At 38.4% G+C, this 17,499-nt stretch overlaps 1 protein-coding gene across 4 annotated transcripts; it reads left to right on the forward strand.

Moving 5' to 3' along the window:
* Nucleotides 1–383: 383 nt before the first annotated feature.
* On the forward strand, nt 384–17,194 carry APOOL (apolipoprotein O like). 4 transcript variants are annotated; one of them, XM_086619711.1, is made up of 9 exons: nt 384–407; nt 4,912–5,016; nt 5,599–5,718; nt 7,266–7,320; nt 8,267–8,365; nt 9,437–9,528; nt 11,086–11,172; nt 12,823–12,979; nt 14,266–17,194. In XM_086619711.1, the coding sequence occupies exons 1-9, from the start codon at nt 396–398 to the stop codon at nt 14,361–14,363; spliced, it is 825 nt and encodes a 274-aa protein (XP_086475837.1). In that variant the 5' UTR covers nt 384–395; the 3' UTR covers nt 14,364–17,194. The 4 variants fall into 4 exon arrangements, with proteins under 4 accessions (XP_086475837.1, XP_086475839.1, XP_086475838.1 ...); XM_086619713.1 differs by lacking the exon at nt 384–407 and adding an exon at nt 2,141–2,194; XM_086619712.1 differs by lacking the exon at nt 384–407 and adding an exon at nt 4,402–4,543 and having other exon boundaries at nt 4,907–4,993; nt 5,576–5,718.
* Nucleotides 17,195–17,499: the final 305 nt, after the last annotated feature.

The following is a 17,499-nucleotide window of genomic DNA, read 5'->3' on the forward strand; positions in this document are numbered from 1 at the left end:
AAAAAAAAACCCACAAAACTATCAGAAAGACGCGAACCCACGGCAGGACCGCAGCCTCCGCTCCAGCAGCCGCTGCGCGCTGTCCCCGCCGCTGGCGCAGGGACGGCTCTACCGGCACAACCGCAGAGGCCGCACTGGCTCAGACACCCGCCCGCCGGCCGCGGCCAGCGCTCCCGCGGCCGCCGGTCGCCGCCGGGGCCGCCTCCGCCGCAGCGCTGCCCGCCAGCCCCGCGCGGCCGCCCCGCCCGCCCCGCCCACCGCCCCGCCTTCCGCCCCGCCTTAAGCTCCGCCCACCGCCCTCAGCTCCGCCCACCGCCCCGCCCTCAGCCCCGCCCCTCGCCGAGCTCTCGGCCCTCCCCGCTCGGCGCACGCGCGCGCGCGGGGCTGTCGCCAAGATGGCGGCCAAGGTGAGTGCCCCCCTGCCTGAGGGAGCGCGGCGCTGCGGCGGCTCCCTCGGTCTGCGCTTCCGCCTCCGCCCGGAGACACCCACGGCCCCGGGGAGAGCCGGAGGACGCCCCGCGGGGCCTCTTGTGGTACCTTCGCCCCTCGGGAGCGCCCGGAACAGCCCTCTCCGCCGGCCCCGCGCGGCCTTCCCGCACCCTCGCCTCGCCGCCTGTCAGAGCCGGGCCGGGCGGTCCGCGCCTCGCCGGGCACCCGCCTGCTCCGGTCGGGGCGTCACCGCCCGGGAGGAGTGCGGGAAGCGGGTGGGAGCAGGTGAAGGAGGAGTAGAGAAGTGAGAGGTCTCGGTGTTGATTTCCCCGTTGTAGAGTTTGGGGTGGAAAAAGCTGGTTCAAGAGGGTGGTTAAGTTGCACAGTAGGGAATAAAAGGAATTATTTCTCTTCTGCTTGTGCTCCGTCTGCTTAAAGCTTCTGAAACGCCTTCCACTCCTTGTGTGAGAGATGAAATCTCAGGATACTGGTTTGGTAGTAGCGTCGTGAAGTGTAGTGGTTTTACACATCACTGAAACAAGGAGTGGTGCTATGCATCACTGAAACAAGGTTGTTAAAGTAACACTGTTAAAAACTAATGGGGCCACAGGTGTCTAGAATATCTTTAATTGTACTGTTAATATAGTGTCTTCAACCAGGGAAAAATCTGTCTGTAAAGAGCTAGGCTTTCAAATATACAGGCAGGTTTTCCAGCTTTCACAGCCAGTTGGTGAAGAGGTTGCTCTCATATGAGCCTTCGTATTTACTTTTGAAAAGCGTTTAAAACGTGTATATCTGCAAAGGAAAGGATGATGCAAAGGAGGATGGCCAAAGGAATGAAAATGAAACATTTTACCTTCGTTTGTTATAAGTACCTGAAAAAGGAAACTCTTTGATTTCATGCTATGCCCAGGTGATCTTGAAGTAGTACATAAATCTGAATGATTCAGTACCTTCGGTGAAGGGATGTGACTTTATGTGTGTCCTTTATTATTTACTATGAAAAATTAATAGGTTTTTATTATTCTTGAGTTTTCACTCTCCGTGGGTTACCATCTGGCAGGCAAAGATTGAAAACAAGTTTGTGGCGTCACAGTAAGTTGAGTTGAAGTGGAAGGATGCTCACTTACGTATCCAAATGAAAATACTGGATTTGGCCTGGAAACTTCTGGCAGTCATCATGCCTCATGTAACTGCTGGGAAAAATAAATCGAAAGGATCAGAGACAGTTTTGTGTTCTGCCTCAAGACATCTGAGTGGTAGCAGAAAACTATAAACCTGTACTTGTTATTCTTTGAGTAGCAGCTCTCCACTGAAAATATGCAATAGCTACTAAAATTTTAATCTGATTTTAATCTGACTACTAGTAGATTTTGATTTTGTGATAGAGAAGGCGTGTATATTTGTCCATGCATCAGGTTTTTGCATATAGCCTACTCCTTTGGTTGCCCATTTTCATTTTGAGGTTTGTTCTTGCCTTCAGGCCAAGCTTCCATATTGGTGCACCAGTTCTTGAAACAAGTATACAGAATTTGCAGAGTTTCAGTGAGAAACAATACTTAAAGATTAGCATAAATTAGGTATATGGTTTTCTTACGCTTTAGTTTGTGTTCTGCATCTTTTGAGTTTGATAGTGAATTCTTTGTAGTTATGTAGCTTTTTAACTTTTCTTTTTGTAGAATCTGTATTTTTGATCTTTGATAAGGTTCTAGCACTTTGAAGTAGGCCGTTTGAAATGCAAAGACTTAAAGCCGAAATTATCCAGGTACATTTGGCATTTTTATTATTAAATTTTGATTAGTTTTACTCTAGTTCTGCTATTAACAGGCATAGCTGTAACAATGTTCTGTGAGAGAGCACATAATAAATTTTTTCAGCAAATAATTGCTATTCAGTCTTCTCATCAAAATAATGCCATGTCTATCAGCCTGCACTGGTTAGTGCTTTTTATGCCTGTGAAAATACAACCTCCTGGTGGTGCAGTGTGATGGCAGTGTCAGTAGCATGGCACTGGTATTACTGGAAATCTTCTGACTCTTACCATTGACCTTCCCCTCTCCCTCCCATCCAGTGCGTTAAGGCTGATAATTTCTAATAGCTGTAATTTTGGTGATGTTTAGGTCTATGTTCATGTTGAGTTCATCTCCAGAAGATGTCATCTGAGCTCTTGGCTTTAATAACTGCTGGAGTTTAGATCTGTTGCCGTTAGGGACTGGGTGATTTTCTTCTGCTAGTTTCACGGGGCTTCGTTCAGAGCATTACTTCAGATAAATGCAGAACTAGTAATAAAATGCAGAGCAGTTGTTGAACTAAACTCTTTCAATTCCAAAAAAAGAAAAAGTAAAATATTTCCTGAATTTGTTAGAGATATTTGTTTGAATCAGTTACCGACTGACATTCTGGAGTTATCCTCCTGGTTGTCGAGGTAATTCCAGCATTTCTTACAGCTTGAACTTGTTGCAGATGTTTTTCTCTGTACTTCTTTCCTAGTCCTTGACATAACTGTATGATGCTGCCATTTCATAAGTCTCAATAGCTTCTTTCAGAAGATTTCATAGCTAAAATATCTTTTGATTTCTTTAGCTAAACAATATCTATTTTTCCTTGTTTAATGCATAGTATCCTTTGAAGTAATTCTTAATAAAATAATTTCAATAAATTGATAATGGAAACAACTTAGCTAATTGAGGTCTTTTTAATATACCTAGTCATTGGATAAAGGAAAAGGATAAACAAAAGCTCAATGCAGTAAAACCTCTTTAGGGTAGTCAAGGTGATGTTGCTTTTCTGTCACCTCAGTTCTTTGGGATTTCAATAGAAAAGAGTGAAACCTTCTTGGAATAATTATGCCAGCGTAAATGTTAGATAGTACGGCTGTTCACATGGGTTTTTAAACATTTATGCATTTGTCTTCAAGCCTCCAAAAGAAAAGCAATTACTGTCAGTCAGAAATGGGACTACTTTCATCATTCACAGTACAGCTTTCTCTTTTACATTTATCACAATGAACTCCATTGTGTATGTCTAAAACAAATTAATCAAATTTGTTAAGTGAGCAATACAACTTTTCCATGATTTCTCACTTCTAATTTCTCTTTTTCCTGCTAGTATCTGCTGAGTGTTGGTATGTTGTCTCGGTAGCATCGTGTCCTGAAACAGGCTATCTGAATTATGATACATTTTACACAGTTTCCTTTAATAATGCCTTTAAAATACAGACTTTTCTTTGAGGATGGGTGTCCCTTTGTAGGTAAGCTTCTGGAGCTCTGACTGTGGCATTTCACTTTAAGCAACGTCATCAGAAAGGCAGTTACTGTGTTAATTGGTTTGGGTTTTGATTTTTGCTGGCCTATTTCACCGAAGTGATTGACATCTGGTGAACCTGAGCTCATTCATGGTAGTGCTTTTGCGTTTCTTCGTGTTCGTTACGTTTTCAGTATTAAAATTCTATGGAATAAGTCCCACTCCTTTGATGGGATATTTCCAGTTGAAAGCTGAGGTAACAGTGAGGATATAGCAGAGTTTTATACTAGGGATTTAAGGTATTTCCCAAAATCAAGTTGTTTTTTTCTCTGTTTTTCTGACACTCTACCACTGTCATCACGATGCAGAGCCTGGGAACATTTTTTCATACTTGTTTTTAGAGTTTCAAAAATGCTTCAGGTGAAGAACAGAAAAGTCTCTACCGGTGCAGAAGAAACCATAATCTACCAAAGTTGCAGATGCTTCGTCATGTTCTGACAATTTTTTTAATATCTGGTATGCCAGTGTGCTTAATGCCAGCTCTGATTGGAATCTTAAGGCAATCGCTTAAAAAATATTCGTGTGAAGCTGTATTTGAGTTTAAGCTTTGTGTAATATATGGTGGTTCTTTCCAAATTAATGTTCTAAGTAGACATCAAAGTCTCATGACCAAACCTGTATTTTTGTAGTTCACATTGTAACATACATGATTAGACAGGTTAAGCAGGTGATTCTTGATTCCAGTAATTGCTCTATATTTTCATTTATTGTCAACACGCAGTTATTCCACATAGACATAGCTGAACTGTTCTCTGAATTGGAAAGATGACGACGTTTTGTCTGATGTCATGGCGAATTCCTGTAAATAAAATCGAGATACATTTTGCTGAAACGACAGTCATTCATTGACTTGAAGTACCTGTTTGTTGAATAGATTAGAACTTAATTTACCTTAAAGGATGATGGAAGCATCAACATGGCTTTTAACACAAAATTCTTCCTGGTATTTTAGACCTAACTTCTTGTCAGTCCTCTCTAGCTTTTTCTTTACCATTGTCATTTGAGAAGATCTTCATGAAGAGGTTTCTAAAAGGTATACGATTTTAAAAAGGTTGTAAAAGTGGCTTGTTTAATCCCATTGACACAGTCAAGCACAACACAATAGGAAAATCTTGATTTTACTCGAGTGAAATGTTTATTTCTGCATTAAAACTCCCTTTGTTGGTCTGTCTGTCCCAGGTGGCAAAGCTGGCAGCTGTTTCCTCTGGACTGCCGTTTGTATGTGTTACGGTATATGCAGCAACAGAAAAGGAATCGAAAGGTCAGCTGCTGAAGTCAAGTCAGGTAAGAATCTTACTATTTGTCAGTCTTTAAGGTAATAGTAGAAGGATCTGCAGAATACCAGCTCTTTCCATTGAATTCTATTACCCAGTAAATGAAATATATAGCTAAGTAGTACGTGATAATAAAATTACCTCCCAAATAACTGGCCACTATAGCACAAATAAACTATGAAGTGTTACAATAGTTAGTGACGTTTTATCTCCTTTTCAGTATTGCGTTATTTCCCGACTGAAGCCAGAAAAGGTAAAAGAATGTAATAGTGATAATAAGGAATACCTGCATGCATCTCTCAACTGTTCTTGCTCATGCTTTTTCTGAAGAAAATATATTTTTGTCATACTCAGTAATTCTACTTCTTAGAATCTCTACAGCACTTTCAGTTTTCAATTCTAAAGGGTTAACTTGTGATCACACTGGTGTAAAGTAAGTTTGTAAATATAGAAGAGCATGATTTGATAGAAAGGTTTTCTTTGCTGTAATGGGAGCGCTAAGAATTTGCGGTCCTGAAAAACATATTCAATGTAAATACTGATGGGTGTACAAAACTATCTCCCTGCAGTACAGCTGTGCTTTTCTTTCCAGCTTCCAATTTACTCTCCACCACCTCTAAAATTGAAATACATTGAAGAACAGCCTGGTCACTTGCAAAAGCAATTTTCTTCAGTAAGACAGATGACTGGCCGCTATGTTGGATGGTGCAAGGTAAGGAATGCCTGCATCCAAAGTTTCCTACAATTCCTGACAGCACTAGACTAAAACATTGTAAAAACATCATACTTCACCTGGGAGATTTTTTTGCAGTTCCTTGTAATTTAAGGTGCAAAAACGAACCCTTCTCTCATTTTTCTCTACTGTGCTTATAACAGGAACCAGTGTGTTCTCCTTGTGTTCTAGATTAAAAGGTGGTGAGATCAAAGAGGTCTGTTTCAGTCAATGCTAAACTGGATCTAGGCCAAGTAGCAGTGTCAGGTGTAGGAATATCCTGTGGTTGACTTCTACAAGAGTTACATAGGTAGATTCTTGCTAGCAAAACTTGATAACATTTAGGAGTCTGAAATTCCAGGTACGGTCTGCAGAGAGAGAGATGCTTCCAAAGGGGAGGTCGAAAGACCTGATTTAGGTACTTCAGGAAGGACAGACTGGGTGCATCCATTTTAACTGTTAAAGCAGGCTTTTACTAACTAGTCATCAAAAATACCTCGCAGCTCTGTTACTGAATATGCCAGGCATAGAGGAAAATGTGATGCCTGCCACCATTCTCTTAACTGCTGGAAAATGACAACTTTTTTCCCTGCCTGTTGTTAGGATAAGAAATGTTAGGCTTGTATTTTTCTCTTGCAAACAAAATAGACCCTGTTAATTGAAAAAGGCAAGGAAATCAAAATGTCTTCTGTATTTCCTGTAAAATTTTGATTCCATTGGTCCGTGAAAATTTTGTCCGTGACTGCATAACTGAAATAATTCAGTTATAAATCTATATCAAACTTTTTCATGCCTTTAATCATCCAGTGTTTCAGAGATTGACTAGCAGTGACCTCTGGTGGTACAAATTCTGTGTTACTGCAAACTAATGATTTGGATGAAGTAACACAAGATCATATTCTTTTTATTAGTCTCCTAAAGAATGTCTATTTATTCAATTTGTTTAGCAACCTGAGGACAGTGATATTAATGATAGGCTAGCAGAAGGGTTTTTTTTCTGAATAAAGAAAACTTGTAATTAAATAAGTTGACCAATTTGAAGGCAGTAATGCAAACTACGTGAGCACACATCTTGGACCGAATCAACGTCGCTGATCTTTCGCCAAACTGAGCATTAATTTTACAAACTAAAAGACAACATCAGTTTTATTGTGTAAGTCTCTCTAGGGAAGAGGAGACTGTATTTTATAATTGAATTTTCTTATGTTACATGGTTGGGGTCCAGATGTTTTGCTTTGTTCCTGAGATGTCAATTTTGAAAGTGATCTTACTATATTAAAGAGATTTTCTTTAAAAATTAATATGGATGAAAGTTTTATAAATATGGTGGTCAAAAAGGGGATAGATCTTAGCACAGCATTCTAGTATGTAGAAGTTCACTGATCTGGTCTGTTTTTTTTAAAAGTTATATAATAACTTTGTTTTTGTTTCTTTGTCTCATAGTGCTGAGCTATATGTATCAAGCAAGTAGTTTTGTACTGAAAACATCTACTTTTGCAAAGATTTTACATTTATTTTATTTTGCTTTGTTGTTGGATTTTTTTTAGGATGCTTTTGTCTTTGTTAAAAATGGAATAATGGATTCAATTCAATTTGGAAAAGGTAGGCAAGTCGCATATTTCTGGATTAAGCATTTTCTGTTGTTTCTACTTGCTACTTAGAAAGGTGGTTGAATCAGCAAATTCTAGTTACAAGAGGGGAGAAGGGAGAGAGAGTGGAAGGGGAGTATACTGGAATACTTTCTCCAAGTGTGGGGGGAAAAAACCTGAGACCACTGCTAATTCACTGTGGAGTTTCATTTCTGTTCAAATGAGAGAAATGACCAATTAAATAGTATTTCTCATTCCTTTGATTTTAGCTTTCTTCTGAAAATCACAGTATCACAGAACGATTGAAGTTGGGATCTCTGTAGGTCTCTCTGTAGAGGCACTTCCGTAGATCATCTGGTGCAGTCACCTGCCTAAAGCAGGGCCAAAGCAGGTTGCTCAGGTCCCTGCCCAGTCAGGCCTTGAACATCTCCAGGGATGGCAATTCCACAGCCTGTCTTAATTACAAACACGACTTCTTAATTCTAGGACAAGTTACAAGCAGTGTTTGCGTTCAAGTTCAGTATCAGAAACTATAAATAAAAGTTTTTTTCCTTGAAAATAGTATATTGGGAGATTCCAAAATATGCGTTGTGTCATTTAGTCTATATTAACTCACAGTACAATCAAACTTAAAACTGCTTTCCTTTTCCTTTAAGAACTAACATTTTGCACAACATAAAAAAATACCTAAGGAGAAAAATTGTCAGCTTTGCTGCTGTGTTTTGAGGACTGTAATTCTCATTCTGCCTAACACAAACTGCAGAGTGTGTCCCTGGAAAATAAGGCATCTACATTCCTTAATAAAAAATCCAGTCTTGGACTGTTTTCAGTTTTGGATATTTATAATTTTACTTCCATCTTTATTTCTAAGTGGGAAACAAAAGAATTAATATTGAATTACTATGCTTCATTTTCTTCTTCTTCTCTCTCTTTTTTTTTTTTTTTTTTTAAATTCTAAGATGCTTATGTTTACCTGAAGAATCCACCACCAGAATTTCTTCCCAAAGTTGGTGTAATTACAATATCAGGCTTAGCTGGTGTAGTGCTGGCAAGAAAAGGTAGGTTTTTCTGCTTATTTTCATTATTGATGCATTGGACACGTAGCATGTAGTAATTTTAACAGTCAAAAGATTTTTCTGAAACACAGGCAAAAACCTACATAACTAGTATTAAAAAAAGTTGTTCCTGATAAATTGGAGGGACATTATTCAATGTTTCTTTTAAAAGCTGACTAAGACCTAATAGAGCAGGATTATGTAGTCATTTTTAATGGTGGAATCAACAGAAATTCAAAGTATGAAACTTGTTTTGGTTACTGGTTTTTGAAAATTGGAGGAAATTGGACTCAACAGGTAAGGTGACTGACTGTAGTGAAAACTAAGGGAATTTAGAGTAAAGAAATGAAAGAACATTGGCATTTGGCTGAGAGTACAAGAGAACACACGTCAGAAGGCATGGTTTCGGCAGCTTTGTAATAGATACAGCTGCTTCTCCTTTCAAGATAAATATTAGAGGAATAATATTTAACCTGCCAGAAAATACTGTTCAGAAAATGTTAATCTGTAATACCTGAGTATATGTGTGTCTGAATATTTCACAAAGCAAATGGGTTAATCAAAATATTGGCAGATTAGGAAAAGCTTTCTTGTATCCCTGTTGCTTTTTGGTGGACAGATTTAAAAAAAAAAAAAAAATTTGGCCTTGAGAATCTGTCATCAGGGATCCTTGTCAACAAACAGGAACCTGAGTCTGGCCCAGCCGTTCTCGTGTTTGAAGAGAGGCCCCAGTTTCCAGGCTGCAGCTGCTCCGGTTTCTGCAGTCTGTGTCCTCAAAAGAGTAAGGATGGAGCTGGTGAAGAACCACAGCAGCTCCTGAATTTTTCACAGTATTGAAAAATCTAGTTTGGGATTATTTCTCCTTCAAGAAACTGGTGTTCATAATAGCAGTATCTGCTGCAAACGTGCCTGTGCTGAGCCACAATCACACTTTGTATTCTCTCTTCCAGCTACGATGGCAATAATTTTGATGTAAACAATGGTTAGGGGTTAAAAATTGCATGTAATTGATACAACTGCTTAGCTTTACAGTTCATTAGTGTCTAATTATTCTAAATGTTTGGCTTTTTACAGATTCTAGATTTAAGAAAATTGCTTATCCATTGGGCCTTACAACTTTAGGAATTTCTGTTTGTTACCCAGCTCAGTCAGTGGTAATTGCTAAGGTAAGATTCCTTGTATTTTAATACTGAATTAACAGTGAATTTAGTCATAGCATTCCCATTACACTTGAATTAAGTGTCGTGGGACTAGGAGTCAGAATTCACATGCATCTTCATTAGAACATATAATGCATCACAGATGTTAATTGCGTAACTATAAAAAATTAATAGAATGACTGGATTTAAAAATACGGTTGTATAGCCTCTTAATTCTTAATCCTTGTTTCTCGAATAAATGAAGATAATTTTATATTGCTGAAATAAAAGTAATTAAAAAATAAAGCCTTGCCAAAGGTGATAGGTGTGCAATTGGAGATACTGTACAATTGCATCTCTTGTTAGAATTCCTTGTTTTCCAGTTACTGTCATCTTGCAGCACTCTACCTGATTAGAATTTATGTGTGAGAATTTTTTGCACGCAGGACTTTTCTACACAAAAAGATAATTGAAAAGCAGGATATAAAGTCTATATATCTCTTCCTTCTCTACAGCTTTCCAGTGTTTCCCTATTTCAAAAAGTGCATGCTGCTTCATAAGGATCCTTTGTAGTTCCTTGACAAACTTTGTATTTAAAATTTTAAAATTTCATTTCTGTGTTAAATTAATGAGATAGGAAAATTTAGTTAGTTGTGTTTTATTCTAGGACTTACCAATCTTTCAGTTAAGATTATCAGATTTAAGCTTTGCCAGAAAGATTTCTGGAACGTTATCGCGAAACCTGATCAAAAAAACTACTATTGAATCTCTAACTTTCAATCATGACAAATCAGTTGTTATTGTTACTAATTTTCGTGAAGTAGGTTTTTTTTGTATTTTTATACTTCCAGAGTACTCAGGAAGATACCGCAAAGATTTGTTCCATGGTTAAAATCTTTGGGTGAACTTATATTGCTAAACTGATATATTGGGGTTTTCTTATGCACATCAGTGAGGATTACAGTTTTTCAAGAGAGAAGTTATCTCTCAATAATAATTATTATTATTGTTTCTTATTTACTTACATTATGTATCACCTCTGCACAGTTTTTTTGTAGTTGCAGCTGTGGAGTATTCTGTTCTGCAGAGTGTTTGTAGAGGCACTCTGTAGTCACTGCACTATTACAAAATTACTTTTCAAAAGGAGACTGGAGGATTTGGCCATTTGTAAAGCAAAGCACTGCTCACCAGCATGGGCCAGGTCATCTGTTGGGGCTTTTTCCTTTTGTGTTACTGTCTGTGATCATTTCCAACATAATGAGATAAGTTGGATCCTTCAAAACTCCCGCTCCAGTCTGTTGTGCTAACTTTTCTAAAACACTGTTTGCTGATCAGGTTTTGATTTCATTTTGAGTGGATGTAGCATGTGGACGCTACCTGTGGATTTCTAATATGAACTTAAACATTATTTAGGATTTGCTTAATGTAAAAAAATATGCACTAGATAATGAAAAGTAGATGATTAAAATGTCTTAGTATGGAGTCAAGCATGTTCTCATGCAAATAAGATGCATTTCATTGGGATGGTCTGTGTATGTCAGTGTTTTTAAAGCTGTTGTTAAATTAGGTTTTTCTAAAAAACAGGTAACAGGGAAAAAGTTGTTTTCTGCAAGCCATCAAACCTATGAAGCTGTGCGATCACTATGGGCAAAGAAGGAGGATGTCACCAAGGTAGGCTTTCTAAAGCAGTGACTGTAACTCAAATTCAGAGGCAGAAAAACATAAATTAGAAGGTCATTATTCTGCTGATACTCTCTACTAATTGCATTGCGAGGCACAAAAAACACTCTAATATTTGTGTAGCTTCAGTGTTTGATTGGTGTCATATTTGTTAAACCTTTCAGACCAATAGATACTGAGATCCCCTGTGTAGTCCCACAGTACATGCAGGATGCACGAGAGAAGTCTGAGTTTTTCCTACAGCTCATTTTTGATGTTGACAAAAATAACCCATTCTGATTCAAGCTTTGGTCCTAGCAGACCAAAGACTGTAAGGCAAAGACACGCAGAATTAGGCAAGCATAGCTTGTTCTTAAACATACCAGTGAAGGGAATTCTACCACCTTTCCAAGTAATCTGTTCTAATTACCCTGTGATAGAAATTGTCCATGTGTGATTTTATTTTATTTTTTTTTCCTTGTCCTGTCTTCACTGCAGCCATAGTGAATGAATGGTCAGTAACCTCTTTATATTGACCTATTATATGTGGAAAATTTATCATGGTTTTTGACGTTACCTTCTCCCTAGTGTAACCTTTCCTTACAGAAGAGTCTTTCTAACTTGTATATAGTTCTTGTTCTCCTCTGAGCTTTCTCTAGTTTCTCTCTCTCCTTTTTCTGTTTTTAGGGTGGTTTGTGTGTGGTTTGTGTGGTTTGATTTTTTTTAAGTGAAGTGGTCGAAACAGGAAAAGGAAACCAGCTGAGGCCTTGCCAGCACTAAGTAGAGGGGAATATTAACCTCCTGGAAATTACATATGGAATTTGGGTTAGAACATCCCAGAATTAACATGTTGTTTCTGCAACCTGAAAGGGTTTTTCTCCATTGGAAATCTATAAACCCTCGACAAAGTAGTACTTCCCTGAGTAAAATTTCAGCTTTGCACAATGATTTTTTTTTCCTCTTTTTAAAGAACGTGGAAGTTTCTCAGTTATTAACATACAGAAGTATTTTGCTTTGAATTTATGGTGTTCGTTTGTATGCAGTCCTCACCTTTGATTTCCACTGAGGAGCACAAATGGAATTCTTAGTGTTGAAAATGAGATTCAGATAAATGTTATTAAACTGACAGTGAAACAAGAATTGATGCAGTAAAGACATTTTTTATTTACTTTATTTTTTTCCCTGAGTGAAGCCTGTTCTCAAAACAATGCATTATTTTTCATTACTAGGGTGTTACCATGATTTATCTTTCCCTCTTCTCTTAAATGAGGGTAGCTAAGTGTTCTGTAAAAACTAAATGCTACTTCAGCCTTGTGTAAGACTATCGGTTCCTCATCTAAAAATGAACAGTGGCTTCCTTGTGAAGTACTGTGAGGGTCTCAGGTAAAAGCACAGTATATACTCATCACAAAGTGAATTTCCTTATGTGTGAATTTGAAGTTCTTGTCTCTGTACTGTAGGATTCTTTCATGCGTTTTGTTTTTTCCAGCTGTGTCCCTTCCGAGCAGCTCACTTTAATATTACTAGTTGAATATCATTGTGTGATGTTATATCTGAAAATAATTTCATGTAAGATAAGCTTTCAGACTTGAAAGCTTTATTTTGCAGCAACGTATTAAGCATATACCCACGTGCATTTTTTTATTCATGTTTGGTTCACAGCTGCAGCGAGAGTCAAAATCAGTTACGCAAGAAGATAAGAAAAAGAAAGAAATTTCTAGTACAAAACCTGAGTCTGCTATTGAGTCCACATCACTTAACAAAACAGAATCTTCTCCAGTAGAGTCGGGGAGTAGTAAAGATCCAGTGTCTTCATCAGGTGATAAAACATTTTGAGTGTAATCTCAGGGCAACTTGAAGATCCAATTACTTTGCTAGGTTTTTTACTGTGGTTCTTTGTGCATCTTAAGTGGTTGAGATAATCGACTAGATCATGTAACAGCATATTTAACATACAAATATTTTGATAGGCCAATTGCTAAGAGAAATAGCAGAGTTACCTCTTAAAGGAGAACTAAATTTGTTTTAAATTGTTACCTTTTGTAGGGGCAACTTCCGAATTTTACTCCCCACTTAAACTTGCTTGCTTCTTTTTATTGTGTTCTTTACCAGAACATTTTTTTTTTCTGGAAACCAAGCAGAACATATTTGGATGGGGTTTTATTTTTTTTCCTTTCATTTTCACTGTAATATACATTTACGACTTTCTTTGCTTTGCACCTGTATTTCTTCTGATTTAGTTTGTGGAATACTTTCATCTGGTTTTACATTCGCTTTGGGCCAGACTGTCTTTAGTGGTTTTATGTATATGGATATCTTTTGGTTTTGCTTTCATGGGTGGAATTAGTTCATGCCCCTAATACAGCCAAAAATGCCCATGCCCTAAATTAATCTGTGTTGTCAGAGGTGTTTGTTTTAACTAGTCCAGATGGGGCAAAGCTTTCAGGAGAACATAGCACCCTTTGTTAAACCAACTGATGTAGCTGGAAAAGCAGCAGACTAGTAGTAGGAGGCGCAGTCCTAGAAAACCTGCCTTTATATTCTCTTAGATCCTCTGGAATTGCGGTGTCATTAAATAGGACAGTCTTTGTGGCTTGTCATTCAGGATGAGTGTGAGTGCTCAACGTTTTAGTAAACTTAGCTCATTGTTTTTGGAAGTCATGAAGTGAAGTAAGAGCATTTGTCTTAATTTGGAATTCTTACCATCTGGCAGCAGCTTCAGGGAAGATACTGATTCAGTTGGTTTTGGGAGACACCTGTGCTCCTGGGAGCAGCAGGGGAAGAAAGGCTGGAGATTTGTTACCATGTCCCAAACTTTTCCTTCCTTTACGTGTGTAGGGCAAAGTATCACTGTTTCTTCTCTCACCCTGCTGTGTTGAGGGGAAAGACCTGCTCTCCATCCGCTGCTGTGTGTTACTAATTACAACATGCCTTCATTGTCCTGCATCACAATCACTTGCACAGTTTTAACTAGAACATAGTTATTTTGGTCTTTTTTGTAAGTGTTTGGTAATACAGTAATTCTCAAAATGTGTCAATGACCCATTTTATCTGCAGCTTAAATATATATATATTTTAGTTAAATTTTTTTACTATCTCTCACAGGAACAGCAAAGACAACAAAATTTAAGCCTGATCCAAAACTTATGGACCATGGTCAGTCCAGCCCAGAAGATGTGGATATGTACAGTACTAGAAGCTAAGACAAATCTTCGCAAAGCATTGCAGATAAGGGGGAGGGAAGAAGGGAAGGAATAATCCTTACAATACATACTCTGTGAGGTATAATTTAATCAGGTATTTTCTTACATTGCAGTTTGTATTAATGACTTACATGATTCTGTTTAGTGAACATTTTGTTTCTCACGCCTTAAAAGCAATGAGGATTCACTGATTGTCAGTGTCGTTAGTGAGACACTGAGAAAGTTAGGTTTGTCAGTGTCTTCTCACAGTGAGGTTTCTCTGTGCCACGCTTGTTAATAAATATCACTTCACAAAAGATGTTTGAAAATGTAAAAATACCTCTATACTTCTACTCAGCTGTTCATTGATCTGAAAGAAGAATGTGATGGATGTGGGTTGCAGAGGCGTCTTTGAATTTTGTCTTTCGGCCCTGGAATGAAGTGCAGCTTCTTATTGTTCTGAGTACCCTTAAAAAGTTGGTTGTTATATCATATGAATAGTATTACCTTTAATGCTTGTATAAGTAAGTCACCTTTTTTTCATTGCAAAGTCTTTTATTGTTGTTTGCCTCTTTCACAAAGGTAAATAGAAACAACTTCTTGTCCAGTGTGCTTCCTGGGAATTTGAATATCACTTAAGTTGGGCAAAACCACATAACTAATCTCTAAAACATCCTTTTTGGACTATGCGTTAGTTTTCAACTACTTCTAATACTTGGAAGAACTGTATGCAAATTGCTTAATCCATGAAGCTGATACTGTTTGAATTTACGTAGAGTGCATTAGCAATGTTTAGGAAGTTGGAAACCTTCTGTAGTTTCAAGGTTAAATGCAGAAGTAATAGGCAGCCAGCTTTTTCTTCTCAGACATTTGTGTGCAATACCCATTGATCTCGGTAGGATTCCTGTGACATTCTGTGTTATAAGAATGAAATTATAAATTGGTTAAGTTTCCCAGGATGAAACCTTCAAACATGGCTTTTATCATTGTGTGTATCACTTTACTTGTATTCATCCTCCATTTCTCTTTGAAACAACTCCAAAAGGTCGGGATAGATCTGGTGGTCTTCCTTGAACAAAGTTGAGGGAGGGGAAGCGAGAAGAAACTATATAAACAGATAGTTTGGTTGGAAGGCTGAAACCTGAAAAGAAATACTGCTTCATATGAATTTATTCTCAGGACTGGGATATGAAGGGTTATTTGCTCCTGTTCTCCGTAAGAAGAGATTTCACAACGTGACTCTTTCTTCTGAGGCTTCTAATGCAAAGGCCAACAACTAGTGAAGTACAGGCAAACAGTATTCCTAGTATTACTATGGAACTAGCAGGAGTTTTGCAGAAATATTGCGAAATGGGATGTGCACAAGGCAGGAATGATGAATGAGCAAAAGAATAAGTAAGGCTTTTATGATGGTTCAGAAACTGATAAGTATTGATATTTTGGAATCCAGATTTCAGGCAAAGTGTTGGACTTTGTTGCACAGAGTCCAACGGAAGGTGAAGTCAGTAAATGTGAAGTTTAAAGAAGAATAATTCTATTAATTAAACTTGCTTGGGACAGCTGACAGGATTTAATGTGTTTTGTTTCTTTAATCATCTCTTAAGGCCTAGGAAACTGTCAGAACTCAGGCAGCAATCAGAGGATATTAAATCAATCTTCACAGAGCTCCTGGACGAGACACATTCAGTGTTCCATCACAGAGAGAGGAGTAGAAAAATTAGATGGCTGGGCTTCATGTGCCGTATCAGGGAAACAGATGAAGACGTAAGGCAGGAAGTGAAAATGGTGAAGAAAGGATCATTTTCAAGTGCAAGACTGTATGGCAGAAATTGTATTATCTATCTCTATATCTGGCCCTTTGATCAAATGATCAAATTCTGGATAAAAACCATAAAGAAAAAAACATCTGCTCTACTCCTAGATTCCATTTAAAATCTAACTTCCCTTGAGTGATGCCCTACCGCAACAAGTCGACAAGAAAGGTAAGATGATGCAGGTTCGCATGAAATTTGTAGGGCTTTACTGTGGTGACATTGCACAGGTGCCTGTGCACAGGAATTAGTCTTCTGGGAGCAGGGAGAGAAGCTACCTTGGATAGCTGTTAAGGAGCAACCACGCCTGCCCTTTCCAAGCAAGAGGAGGCCTTAAAAGACTGCCGTGTACCTGCAGCACCAAAAGCTAGTCTGGTCCTTTGCATGCTTTTAAGGGCATTAGCACTCAAATCTCATGATACAGATGAAAGTGTGAAGTCTGCAAAGCCACACTGGACTCCTTGGTGGTCAGGCAGCCAAGAATGAAATGTTTCGTGCAAGCAGTTTGTACTACAGCCCCCGATTTTACAAGAAGTTCGTGCTGTAAGTGGGCACGATACACAAAGCTGTCCCTAGGCTGTGTTTTAGTCTCATATTACTCCTTAAGGCAAAATTGTAGTGGAGCTGTACCTCAGAGTTAAATTGTCATTCAGAAGTCTTAGATATGTTTTTCTGGGACATAACTTAAAATTATTGTTCCTGCCCACTTTGGTGAATTGACAGTATGAGGAATACAGTTCTAGAGCTCATAAACTGGTGTTTCTGTGCTATGTCATTTCTTCTTGGTGGACGAGAGGAATGAGCCAGCGCAGGTTTATTCCAGTACAGGGTTTGCCTGCTACGTTTTATGTTTTTTGTCAGTTGAGATGTCTCTTTCTCATTCTTTACAAGAGAGGGTAATTTTTTGTTTGTTTGTTTTTTTTCTATCAACAGTTTTTGTTTAATATCCTCATGCAGTTGGAAAGCTGGGGCTGAAATTAGAGGCTTGAGTTTTGGCACTGAAACAGAGCTAAAGTGACTGTTTTCCCTATCTACAGCCAAAGAAAACGGGACAGAAAAAGTATGAAAAGTTTTGTATCCTGTCTGGGTGCATTCTCTACTTTCAGGAAGACCTTAATCCATCTCTCAATTGGGATTTCTCTGTCCTGGAGCCAAGGTTAATTAGTTGCAGGAATGAATTTTTCAGTAAAACCTGTAACGTGATATAATATAATAGTTCTTTGCTAACATAAACTTCTATTAGAATCAGTCATTGTCTTGTCAGTCCATGTGAGACACATGGTGAGAGAAATTTCTGGAGGTACCAAAAAAGATTCAGGTTATTACAGAGAAACTTGGAATGTGTT

Source organism: Tauraco erythrolophus, chromosome 13 (genome assembly GCF_009769465.1).
Source record: "Tauraco erythrolophus isolate bTauEry1 chromosome 13, bTauEry1.pri, whole genome shotgun sequence".
Classification (NCBI taxonomy): domain Eukaryota; kingdom Metazoa; phylum Chordata; class Aves; order Musophagiformes; family Musophagidae; genus Tauraco; species Tauraco erythrolophus.

Coding starts and splice junctions, on each gene's coding strand:
- APOOL (XM_086619712.1), top strand. CDS start 4,498: ATGACGACGTTTTGTCTGATGTCATGGCGAATTCCTGTAAATAAAA. Junction 9,529..11,085: donor AGTCAGTGGTAATTGCTAAG/GTAAGATTCCTT, acceptor TCTAAAAAACAG/GTAACAGGGAAAAAGTTGTT. Junction 11,173..12,822: donor AGAAGGAGGATGTCACCAAG/GTAGGCTTTCTA, acceptor TTTGGTTCACAG/CTGCAGCGAGAGTCAAAATC.